At 40.4% G+C, this 13,096-nt stretch overlaps 1 protein-coding gene across 1 annotated transcript; it reads right to left on the minus strand.

The window, feature by feature from the left end:
• Positions 1-777: 777 nt before the first annotated feature.
• LOC146972342 (granulocyte colony-stimulating factor receptor-like) lies at positions 778-12,826 on the minus strand. The gene is made up of 17 exons (XM_085802433.1): positions 12,606-12,826; positions 10,476-10,569; positions 9,565-9,639; positions 7,750-8,046; positions 6,594-6,723; positions 6,284-6,450; positions 5,495-5,664; positions 5,175-5,325; positions 4,798-4,880; positions 4,464-4,671; positions 4,197-4,385; positions 3,873-3,974; positions 3,449-3,595; positions 3,164-3,304; positions 2,980-3,076; positions 2,809-2,887; positions 778-2,290 (listed from the first exon to the last, which is right to left on the minus strand). The coding sequence occupies exons 3-17, from the start codon at positions 9,626-9,628 to the stop codon at positions 1,808-1,810; spliced, it is 2,508 nt and encodes an 835-aa protein (XP_085658559.1). The 5' UTR covers positions 9,629-9,639; positions 10,476-10,569; positions 12,606-12,826; the 3' UTR covers positions 778-1,807.
• Between the last annotated feature and the right edge of the window lie 270 nt (positions 12,827-13,096).

The raw sequence follows: 13,096 nt of genomic DNA on the forward strand, positions 1-13,096 counted from the left end.
ATTCATAAAAGAGACTCTTGCAATAAGGCAATGAATCAGAGGTATTAAAATAGTAAAGATGTAGGCCTATACGGCATTAGGCTATATGACAATTAAACTGTATTGTTTATAATAAAAGTGGATATCTATAATGTTAAATTGCTATGGTAGCTGTTTCACATTAAATGACCCTCATGAAATCGCAAATGGCAGAAAGGAAGAGACTAAAAGTAGCTATACCAATACCTAATAATAATAATATTGTTTATAACTGATCAAATTGAATCCCTTTATGCAATGTAACATTCATATTTTACAACTATTGATGTAACGCTGTTTGGACCTCACTGAAATAAATGAGTAAATATTTTATAATACAGTCAAAAAGTATCACACCATTTTCAGTTGACCTTAAGTAAAAGAATGAGTAAACATCCAATCAAGGTTGAGACTGTCAAGATCCATGTCAATGAAAAAACAAACCCTCAAAAACAACAAAACCTTAGTCGGATTTATTTTGTCTAAAACCCATTTGCCAAAGAAAGCCCCTCACTTTTCCTCGGATCACCCCAGGTTCAGTAAGGTTGCTTTATTGAGTGATGATTTTACTTTGCCTCAGTGTGTGTTTTGGAAACTGCAGGCTACTCTGCTCCCATTTTAAATCACATCCATTCCCTACAGAAAACAACTCTTCGGATAAGAATCATTGGTAAACATCAAATGTTGAGGTATAGTGGTGAATGACCAGTCAGTTTGAAAACCACCTTTCTTTCTTTATAAAGTTTATTACTTTTTAAAAAAGAAACTGCTTAGATCGTGTCCTTTCAGCATACAAGTACTTTTGAGAACATTCACATACACTCACCAAGCACTTCATTATTGATCATACTTATATACTGAGGAAGGCCACTCTGCCCCTGAGGCCACTGAAGGTCACTGAAATCATCATCATTTTATTGAAACATGATTGATTGATTGGTATCAAGTGTTCCGTGGAAATTCCTCAAACCAGTCTGGACACACAAACAAGCCAGGTTGGGTCCATTGATTCATGCTGTTGACATCAAATTCTGATCTTGGCAGAGAGTGAGACTCATCAGACCAGGCTGTGTTCTTCCCGTCTTCTGGTGTCCATTTTTGATGAGCCTGTGTCCGCTGCAGCCTCTGATTTCTGTTCTTGGCTGACAGGAGGGAAACCTGACATGGTCTCCTGTTGTAGTCCGACGGCCTCAAGGTTCAGTGTGTTGTTGTGCATTCAGAAGTGCTTTTCTGTTCACCCCAGCTGTAAAGAGTGATTATCTCAGCTACCGTAGACGTTCTGTCAGCTCCAACCAGTCTGGACACTCTCCTCTGACTTTTCGTCAACAAGTTCTGTCTGTATAACTGCCACTCACTGGATGTTTTTTCTTTGTTTTTCACACAGTCCTGACCGGCCTGCTTGGCACCAACAAACATCCCATGGTCAAGGTCACTGAGACTGTTCCCATCCTGATGTTTGATGTGTTTGCTAATTGATGCTAATTGGGTGAATAAGCACTGAGTTCTTCATATCCTATAACCCACAACAAAGTCATATCAACAATCAAATTTTTCTTCAGATAAGAACTGTTTCCATAGAGGTGATGTACTGTATCTACAAAGGTTGGTACAGGTAAAACATGAGCATTATGATCATTAAATATCAATGTGATTTTTAGCATTCAATGGAGCAAGTATTTACAGCTATGTGTGCTATGCTGGATCAGCTAATCACAATCAATTCAATACACAAACCCAGATCTCCATGAATATCTTGCAAATCAATTATTCTTACAATCAAGGTAGAACTTTAGTCAATTTGATTATCATTCAAGGCTAATGCTCGTAGAAAAGGGAAGTCGTCCCAGAGAACATTCGGGTCCGGCTGTTCTTCAACTACACAATCGTCACACGATCCAAAAAAACACTGCTCCCTCTGCATCCCATCAGTAAACATATTCTGGTAGCATTTCGGACTGAAGGAGTCCTGATGCTCCAAGAGCGGCTGCGTGGACTCAGAGCGCAGGTAGACGTGGGGCTGTTCGGGTGGAGGGCTGCTGCACGGACCGGAGAAGATCACTGTAGCGTAGGGGACCGAGTCACTGTTGGAACCGGAGTATCCAGGGATGAACGGTGAACCGCAGATGGACTCTCCCAGGTCACTGGTGTCCTCTGCACTGTTTAACCAAAGATCATCATCTTGTTTGCTCAGTTTCATTGGGAGGTCCAGGAAGCTGAGGTGGGACAGGTAAATTGGATTGGGCTCGTCATTGTCCCAGGAAGCATGTGTGTCCTGCCAAAGGAAAATAAATAGGTCATCAGTGTTTTACATCCAATGAATACACAATATCTTAGTTAAAAGCGATTTCACACTATATTTATGAGCCTCCGCGCGCACCGTGAAATTCTTTGACCGGCGCAAGACAGACTCATGTTTTCATGCATCAAGAATTAAAGTCAGAGGTTCAAAGACGATCAGATACCGCCGTAGTTCCGACCATAAATGGCGATTTGGCGGCATTATTCTCATGACTCGCCGGGCAGCGAAAAACCGAAAACCGAAAGTAAGGAAACGCTGGTCGGCTCGCCCAGCATTTCCGCCACCACTAATAATAACAAAATAACGATAGAGACAAAACAATATATTTATTGAAAATGGGCCCATTACCAAGTGTGGGCAATGTAGATTCATCCACATTAATATGAGACTTTTTTATTGTCGCGGAATTTTTCGTTCTGCCGATGGAGAAACTCCTGGTTGTCCCTTTAAACAATAACAAAGCAGCAGTTTTTCTTATCTGTTTTCTGCACCTGTGTTGATTCTGATGTCCACCTCTTGATGCTGCTGTTCGCTGGATCAGGAACAACTGGCCAGAAGCGGCCCTTCAGCCTGGAGACACATGAGCAGTAGAGAAAATGTGTTGAGAATAAAAGACACTGCAGCTTGTCACCTACTGTAACATGGCGTGGGAATGATCTCACCTTTTGTGGTTGGAGAAACAAGTCATGACTATGAAAATCATCATCAGCGACAGTCCAACACCAGACGCAATTACAATCATCACAACAGTAACTGCATCTGAGAGGGGAAGAGATACATACAATCAAACAACTGATATGAGAATTTGCACACTCTGGAAAAAAAGGGGGAAAAAATGACACCAACCAAATGGCTCCATTTCAAAATGAAGAGTCGACCCATTCAGACTTCCACCAGAAGTGCTCACCATCATGAACACTTCATACAGAGACACAGTGTGGAGGTCTTTCAGGACCACCCTTCTCTCTTCGGGGTGAGCAATCACAACTGAAAGAAAAGAAGAGGTCAGACATCAGATAGCACCACATTCATTAGAAATAAAAAGAGGTTTTATTATAAATAAATAAAAAGAAAAGAAAAAACAACAAAGAAAGAGGTTTTAAAAGACCAACATTCAGTCATTTCACCTACCATTAATGGGTCCCTTGCCATCTGTGTAGAAGATTTTGTAGCCTTGGATAATTCCATTTCTTTGGTCTAATGGTATTTCATCCCAGGTGAGCTCAATATGTGATTGCCAAGTCTTTTTAATGTGTATTTTCGGAACCACAGACGGAGCTTTAAAAAGAAATATCTTCATTGTGAGTGATTGTTACAGCCACAGTGGTTTTATGGTCTTAAAATTTGACACTTGATATTATGTTTTTAAAAAATCATTATTCATTCATATCCACAAGAGGGCATTATTCCATCACATATCAGATTGACTGCACAATCCATGTATTTTTTACTCATATGGCAAACTCTTCTCTCACTTCTTCAAAGTTGAGGCAGCCCGACTCTCACACCTCTGCTTGCTCTTTGTGTGATTCTCTTGGCATCTTTGGTGACTTACCCTTTTGTCTTGAGTAGGCATTAACAGTCTGAGAAAGGCCTATCCCATCCTTAAACCGGGGATACACAGAGACTCCATAGGGCTTGTAGGGCTCAAAGCTTCCTATTGATGAAGGTGAAGAAGTTAGAGTGGATCAGTGCCCATAAACTCAAAACAGTGTGTACAGGCAGGCCTTGCACAGGCAAAATCAGGTTTTAGGGCGTGATTGTTTGATTCTTTTTTTGTGGTAAAGGATGAGACAAAGTAGGAAAACCAAATAAAAGGTCGGTAAAATAATAAGCACATAAACCTTGAGACCTGCAATACAAATACTATAAAACATACCTGTTACAATGAGGCTGGACTCGTTTCTGTCTGCAATCTCAAACTGGGTGAAGGAGAGGTCTGTCATTAACAAAGGTCTCCATTCAACCACGTAACCGATGACACTTGATGTGTTTGTGTTTTTCCACTGGACCACTAGGGCTTGGTCATCACGAGGAAGGACTGTGACGTCCGATATCACCCGAGGAGCTACGGGGACAAAAATATATTTCATATCCGAGGCCTTTTCTAAACAAGTTGAAGCACTTTCAAAGATGTCAGTTTTACCTTTAGGTTGGTAAATCCGCACTTCAGTGGGGGAGGATCTCCCTGCTGCATTTACAGCGCTCAGATAGACTCTCTTTGCTTTCCTGGGAAGCTGGAAAGTACAGTAATTCCCAGCTGTGGAGCACACCTTTCCCTTTTCACCTGGCAGTTTTAGCACCGAGACGATATATGACACATTCTGGCTGTTGCCGCGGAATTGTTTTGACGGCTAAAATGGAGAAAAAAAAGGGAGAAGGCATTTTAAAGGCAGACCTCACACACCCAACTAGAGCTATAACAGAAAATACCATCAGCTTATGGCAGGTGTCAAGCAGTGTGTGTGATGTGTGTGCACCTTCCAAAACAAGTGTATCCTGATTTGTTTGTGCATGTGATCCCCTGATAGTTTCACCCACGAGTCTAGGCGTCCAGTGGGAGCTGAAAACAAAAGAGACGGCTGTCAGCTCGGAATCTCGTCAAAAGCCTGCATTTCTCCCCTCACTCTTTTAGAAAGTAAAACTTTTCCATACAAGACAGGTCTATGGATTCACTGCCACAGTGTGTGGAAAAGAACTCAATACATCAATTCAGCTTGGGCTATAGAGCAGAGCAATGGGAGATGTAGAACATGACATTAGCATATATTGAAAAGGGCAGAAAATGGAAGAAAAGGCAATAGATTAGAAAATGTTTGAGTGACTGATTGTGTCACTGAATTGATCTGAACCCTACCACTCTCCAAGGTGACTCCAGACTGGCTGCTGCTCCATTCACTCCAAGGGCTCTGCTGGTATCTGACTCTTATCTGGGCAAAATACCGAGTGCCATGAAGCAGGCGACACTGGTACACAGCTCTGCTCGGTTTAGTCTTGTTCACCAGGATCTAACATGCACACAAGATCACACAAACCATACAGAGTTGAGACTCCCAGCGCCCACATTATGAACTTGAGAGCTGATACTTGTACAATATGGGTGCTTGTAGCTACTGCATCCAAAGTTAATCAACTAAACCTTCAGTTGATATTGACACTGGATTGATTTACACTCACTGGTAGTTCACTCCATTGACTGCTGTCAGCAGTCTTCAATCGGACCTCAAGGTTCAGGCGGAGGTTACTCGTCCAGGCCTGGTGCTGTGATAAGCTCCAGCTCAGCTTCAAGCAGCCGAACCTCCTCGGCACGGCCTCAAGTGTCAGGATCTTTGGTGGGTCAAACTTGGCTGAAATTAAACAGTCAAGAAAGCATGTACTCCGTGTTATTTGGATTTTAGTTCAAGCATTTTCACATTAGATTTAGCCTGGTTCAGGTATTACCACTTACTACTCAGTATTTTCTTTTTCTTTTTCTTTTCTTTTTTTAAATCAAAACCAAACAGTCCTTCTACAACACTTACAGCTGCTCTGACAGTAACCCTACAATCCCCAGAGACACCTCTAATCTTATGGATGAAAAAAATGTTCTGTCAACTGAGAAAAAATGTTTCAACCTGAAGAAAGGTGGCAGTTGGGCATTGTATTTTCTGTCGCATTCCTCTATAAAAAAAGTTTTGTTGTATTTTTATGCAAAATACTGGGTCTATTTTTTAAGGAAAGTAAGTGTGTCTCAAGTTGGTAAACAGGCCATACATCTTTTTTTATATGCAACAGATGGATATTCTTTTTCATCCAGATGGTTAGAAGTGTCTTTGAGGATCCTGAAAATAACTTCAACAGCTGTAACTGCTGTCGAACACTGTTCCAGTGGTCACCTCTTTTGACCTTTCAATGGAGGTTACTGTTTCAACACAATAGAAACAATCTGTGAAGTGTTTCAACAACTAAATACTCTATTATTTTCACCTGCACTGATGGGCTCCAAAATGATGAGTGCTGAAGCTGCCTCTCCGAGTTCATTCACCGCCTTCACATATATTTCCATTTCAGAGAAGAGGCCGAAGTGAGAACGAGGGATGGTATGGTGGTTGACTCCTGTCGGTAACTTGTATGTAAAGTTCTTGTTCAAATCCCTGAAATGAAGAAATCATATTGTGGGAAACACAGTTGCGCAACCTCGCAGACATATTTTGTAAATGACACTTTAGACATCCATGACACCAAAATGATGTTTCTTCTTTCTGGTAAGTTTGTTCAGTGTATGTCTGATTATTACCTTATCTTGGTGTGGAGGGTGTAGGTTGTGGGGAGGTGCGTCTCCAGCTGCCCAGGGTCCCAGCTACAGGTCAGGGTGTCAGTGGTGAAGTTTGTCTGACAGCTCAGGTTCTGTGGTGGTTCTGGTGCATCTAGAGATGGAAAAACAAAGTGACCATGTTTTTTTTAATAGAGTTGAAAATGAAAGTGACAAATCAATGTACATTCAACAACCACATTTTATCATGTGTGGATTTGATCGACTGTCATGTGAGGCTCTGTGAGACTAGTGCTACATGTGAGATTAAAGGGATACTTCACCAATTTTCTACTCAATGTCATGGCAAGGAAGAGTTTGGAGAACTTTCAGAGTCATCAAAACGCTTTTGGAGTTCCAGAGGAGTTCATATAATGGTGGTGGACAGTGCTCACTTTTGAATCGTCCAAAACACACACTATGAAACATCCAAATACGTTGTCCATACTGACCCAAGTGTCCTGAAGCCGCGACATGAAAAAGTTGTTCGGAAAAAAATAATTTGATCTCTGTTTTTAGCCTTGTTGTAGTAGTAGCTCCCAGTGGCTCTGTTGATGTTTGTTTACATCATACTTCCAATGGTTTAAAACAACGAACATTTCATAGTGTGTGTTTTGGACGATTCAAAAGTGAGCACGATTCGCCACCATTATATGAAAATCGGTTGCCAGCCGGACCCCCCCTGGAACTCCAAAAACGTTTTGATGACTCTGAACGTTCTCCAAACCCTTCCTTGGCATGACGGTGAGTAGAAAATTGGGGAATTATCGATTTTGGGTGAAGTATCCCTTTAATGTTTCTTGTACTTGGTCCAATTGTTCCAAATGGAAAGTACAGCTTCTCTTCAATGTCATGGATTGATACTGTACAATGTTGTTATTTTTCTATAAACTTAAAATTTGTTTTAATCCATAGATCTATTAGAACATGTCAGATCTGTGGTTGAGAAAAAGGTGATTACTTACATTTAATTTAATGACAATATTTTTACCCTCTCATTTCTGATGTTCACTTTAACTCACCAATTCAATATCTGTCCCAAAAACTGAATTGAAATGTTCACAATTCTTTGTCTGCTGGTGAAATTGGCAGCTTCATTTAATTAGCAATGAACAAATGTAAAAGAAGAAATAGATCTCACATCCAGCTTTGATCTCCACTCCTCCTGCTACTTGAACAGTAGAGGTCTGTAAACCGCAGGTGAGGAACGCCCTTGTGTGATTAAAGCTTGGGATAACAACCTCCGAAACCCTGCTGCTCTCGTTGGCCACGGGGCTGCTGGGAACGAAGCGATCGCCAAGGCGCCACTCTATCTGAACAGCTTGTCCAGTGACAGGAAGGCAGTCTTCTCTGATGACACAGGTGGCAGTGACGGGTGACCCCAAAGGCACCACTGAGCTGGAGGTCCGGATGTCCGCACATGGTTGTGTGACGTTCTCTGACAATAACAAGAGCCATTAATGAGACAATAATGAGCCATGTTGAAGATCTACAGTGGCAGAATTGAGAGTGTAAGTCACAGGCAAGTCGAGTCCTTCAAATAAGACAAAATTTTAAAAAATCACAATAATCAACCAGTTTTTTGTTTTTTTTGTTTTTTAAGGTTTATCTTACTTTTAAAATGAATGAAAACTGGTTTTACAACTTGTACATTTTAATGATATTTGACATTTTGTGGCAATGGAGAGCCTGGATCTGTGACTCCATCCATTCACTGCTACAATTAAAGCAGAAGTAAGCGATCCGGTTGTTTTGGCTAATACCGCGTTCCAGGCAGGCTTTTGAAACCGTAAATTACATCTTCACGTCACGACTTACGACTTTGTAGCGTTCCAGGCAACCCACTCGTGTTTTTCCGACCTGTTTTACCTGTGAAAGTCACTATAACGGCCACTCGTAACTTCCGACCCGTGAACTCGTACCAGATCGAACTGGTACCACTTCACAGGTCGGAAAAACACGAGTTACGAGTTACCTTGAACACACCATAACGTCTTGTCAGCCGATGGAGTTAGCAGCCCCCGCCCTCGTCATGGATCTATTGGTCCTCGTCCCTGCACACACAGCCCTTTATGCCGTTCTCTCTCCTCATTGGATAAAACTTGTAGGATACGAGAAAAGTTTTCTCTTCGGCTCAGAGCAGAGCAGAGTGACTGACAGACCCGTGTTTCGGTCCAAACACTCTATGTAAGTGATTGCTGTCGGAAGATGTAACTATTTAAGACTATATTAACACAAAAATAAATTGTAAAAAACAAAAATATCGCTTACTTCTGCTTTAATATTTTTAGTCTTATTATGACCTACACCAAGGAGGTCATGTTTTCACTGCTATCTATTTATTTATTAGCAATAAATGCTGAATATTTTAATCATTCATGTGTCCGTTTTTGGCCTTGGTGGAGGTATGCACTCTGCTGAATGCTATTCCAGTCTTTTCTATTAAAATCTGACACTTGCATTATGCAATGCAATACTACGTTCCCTTTCCTCTTGCAATCCAAGTTTCACTACTTTTACACTTAGCTCTTTGTTATGATTGCCTGTTCACAGGCCGTGCATAAACGAACACTCAATTATGCTTCAAAGACAAAAACCTGATTGATCTAAAAAAAAAATCACCAAAAATGCAAACACTTGATCAAAAAAGTCCTTTCAGGTCATGTGTCTGAACGCTAAGCAAAGTCTAAAGTTAAAAAGTCATGAATAACAAGTCAAAGTCAGGTTGAATCTTTTATCAGTGGACATCAAGCAAGTGCTAAGTTCTCAAATTTGTTATGCGAGTCATCTCACCTTTTATAAATTATTACTGTTATGAAAAAAATCAACAGCTTTATATTGAGTTTTGACAGACCCTGAGTCAGAGGAAGAGCAGGTGTAATAGCAATTGTCCTTGTAACTGCCGGTTGGGTATTTCCATTTAGATTTGTTATTTCATTCTGAGAGCGACACTCACCGGTCCTCGCTCCGTTCACAAATGCCGCCAGCATGACAATCACCAACACCCATATGGATATCATGGTGATAAAACCTGTTAGGGAGCCAAAATGAAATGCATTATTCTTAAATTACAAACTTTCATGCCCTATCAAAACAATATTTGAATTACTGTCCCTTCCCAGCGACACGCTACATTGTGTGAAGGAGGAATTGAGAGTGATACCGTCTGTCGCTTCTAAAGACACCATCAGTGCAGTGTTTCAAACTGTTTGGTATGGCAGGCTGATGTGAGCAAGTATGTGATCTCCATAATGCATAATATCTCAGTACAAACAGACACCTGGAGGATGAATTCGGTGCTTCACCGAAACAGTGGAGGAGAATCTGCAGGGCTGCCTGTGTAAGCTGTTTGCAGAGCAGAATAAAACCAACCCTTGCAACGATACATGACACACTCATGAATAATGATAATTCGACATTCATGACAGCTCGACTCCAAAATTATGTAGCATGATTACACATATTTTAAAATTAAAGCTTTCGAAGTTGTGACAAAATTAAATTTCAATTCTCTGCCGACAGTAAAAAAATAAGTATTTTGTTCACGCATTGCAAATCTTTCCACCTGCACTCTTCTATTAGAGGGATAAACCCACCAAGCAGACAGGAACATTGTAACTGCCAGTTGTTAAAAGGTAATCATCCACATTAGGCATGTGCTCCATAGCTTATTGGTCATGTATCATGATCAGAAGGGGCGGTGGGGGGGCTTGTACACTAAGCAGATGGAAGCAATTTTCTGGCATATTAAACGTCTGATATTAAGTCAACAACCTGCTTCTTAAAATGTAAAACAAGTACAACAAGTACAGGTGTGAGGGAAGATCAAATGGATATTGAGGACTGTGTTGTTTTTGAATTACTCACCATTACACAAACATGAACGTTTAAAACTCTGGTTGTTGGTTCACAAAGCTCCACCAATAACACACAGACATGCCTTCACAGCTCCACTGTGTCTCTGTGTCCAACAAGAGGAGAGACAAAGCAGTGGTAAGTCTGAATCAGGGCTGGGAGTTGAGCAACAGTAAATTACTGGACAACAAATGTTGCCTGAACAATAACACTTACAGATAGGCCTACGTGACACCATGGTGCCGCATATGAGCAGATGTGGTTTTAAGACATTTCGCAAGCAAGACATGACGTGAAGAGGAAGATTTCACATGTGAAACTTGACATTTTGCATAATATTACATCCACTAGACATTACTTAGATATGGAAACAATGTTTTTTTTGTAAGATTAATTAATTTCTTCAGTTGTTTCAGTCATTTGTTTCTGTCATGAACATGTCTGAGAACAGCCGTGCCAGTAAGTGCGACCACAGCATTGAGAAACTTCCTGTGATTTGTGTCTCCCTTGTCTGACACTGACGAGAAGTCGAAGAACCTGAAGGACATTACGTATTCCTGAGGCTAAAACATGTGGGCCACATCTAAATTCATGTTGTCAACAGACTCTCGAGAGTTCAATTCAGCTTATTTCTGGTACAGAATAACCTTCCACTTTTGAGCAGAAATTTTATGTCTGGACTGTCAAATTGCAAGCGACCCCATGAGACGAGGAGGTATTACTTGAATAATTTGTAACTATCACTCAAACTCACAGACCGATCGCTGCCCTCAGTCCACAATAACCAACTATTTGGTGAAGTCTGTGTTTAGCGATGTGAGGGAAATGGAATTTCTGCCTCCTTCTTATCAGCAGTGTGCATAAAGGCCTCCATTTTCCTCTGCTTTCCCTTTTTTTCTCTTTTTTATACGGTTTCTGCTTACTACTAATAGGTAATTGCCTGTGGCTCTGACAAAAGGCAACTGGGAAAAGGAGAAGGAGCGAGGGGGTGGTGGTGAGGGGAGAGTAGATATGCTATTAAATTTGGAGAGTATTCTGTCAACAAACAAAATTTGCCTTCTTTAAAAATAAGAATTGCGTGAATTAAGAGTTGCTATTTTCAGTGTATTGGCCAATCATGTTGCAGAACTGTTGACATTAAGATGTTTCCTAGATTCATTTTTTTCTCTCTCAGTGAGTCATGTCACCAAGTGAAAAGAAAAACATGTATTTTGCTATAGCCGCTGTTTCCTTTCCCGTTGGAGGTTACAAAACACCCACTATCAGGATTTGGCAATATCCTTGACACAGAGTGCAATGACAAACTTGCCACTGTTTCCCCTTTTTTTGGTCTTATTTCACACACTAAGCACTGTGTGTTTAAATATGGATTTCAAAAAGTGTTAAAGAGAGCTGTTTGTGTATTAAGACAGTTATTGATGAAATAACAGTTCCTTGAAGCTATGGCACAGAGACATTTTGTGTCAGCAGTTGTAAAACTCCCAAAATCTAGAGAGGAGGAAAGACATCAGTTTCACATCCGCTTTTCAAAGGGATTGTCACACCATAAACATGTTTAGCATATTTTAACACACTAATAATACTGCCATAGTGACACAGTAGCTGTGCCATAATGACTGCAGCTGACACAACTTATATGACGTGAATCATGATATGTACAAAAACAAAGTAAACTAATTATTTTTAATAATTTAGACATAGCAAATGCTGTTATGGAACATTTTAAGTATGTTTAAATTACACTTTTACCATTGAATTTCAAGCATCATTATTTTAAAAGGATAATTTTATCTTTAAATCCTAATTATCTTTTGCTTTAGGGTGTCATGTTTGTTTAAAAAGAAGAAGAAGAAAAGAAAACGCTGGCCTCATTAGACAGGAAACTTCAAAAGATGATAAATGGCACACGTACAATAGAGAACGGCTAAAAAAAAAAACTGATTAAGCAAGCGTTTTAAATTAAATTAAGTTGATCTGTCCTTCAGCTGGATCAGGATACAACTCTCCAGCCTGAACCTGTGTCACCCAGGAATAAGTTTTGCAAAGTTTCTCTTTTCAATCTGTCTCAAGGATCAAAATGAAAGAAGCAGCAAAAGGCTTGATGTGAAGATAAAGGAGCCATCAGAGAGGGCTGCCACTCACCACACAGCAGCTGCAGCAGACCCAGAAGGACGAGTGGCTCTCATCAGTCCTGATAGCAGAAGATGAAACAGTGGAGCTCACAGAGGTTCAGATTGTAAGGGCATATGTGTATGTTAGCCAAGCAGCCAGAGCAGCAGCAGCAGCAGCAACATCCTTGTTTTGAATTGGTGAAACTTCACTATTTTCCAGGAAGGAACACATGACTGACGGGGCCCAGTTATAGGAGAGAAACATGCAACGTTTTGGTTTTCTCGAAAGAGGATCATTGAGTAGTTCAGGAAAATCAATCAAATCTGTATCAAATTCCATAATTCTACAAATTATATTGGACATGTCACTTCAGATATTCTGCAATTTAAAGACTCACATAACAACAATTAAATTAAGAATGGCTTTTTCTCCTTAGTCAATCTAGTTTTTCGCAAAGTGTATCTTATTTAAGCCTGGCTAGTTAGTATTAGCTTTTAGCAGTTACATGTTGCTGTTGCTTT

Source organism: Trachurus japonicus, chromosome 16 (genome assembly GCF_045865225.1).
Source record: "Trachurus japonicus isolate A0001 chromosome 16, Traja_1.0".
NCBI classification, from domain to species: domain Eukaryota; kingdom Metazoa; phylum Chordata; class Actinopteri; order Carangiformes; family Carangidae; genus Trachurus; species Trachurus japonicus.

Coding starts and splice junctions, on each gene's coding strand:
- LOC146972342 (XM_085802433.1), bottom strand. CDS start 9,628: ATGATATCCATATGGGTGTTGGTGATTGTCATGCTGGCGGCATTTGTG. Junction 4,672..4,797: donor GGATACACTTGTTTTGGAAG/GTGCACACACAT, acceptor TCTCCATTTTAG/CCGTCAAAACAATTCCGCGG. Junction 2,888..2,979: donor TGTTTCTCCAACCACAAAAG/GTGAGATCATTC, acceptor ATGTGTCTCCAG/GCTGAAGGGCCGCTTCTGGC.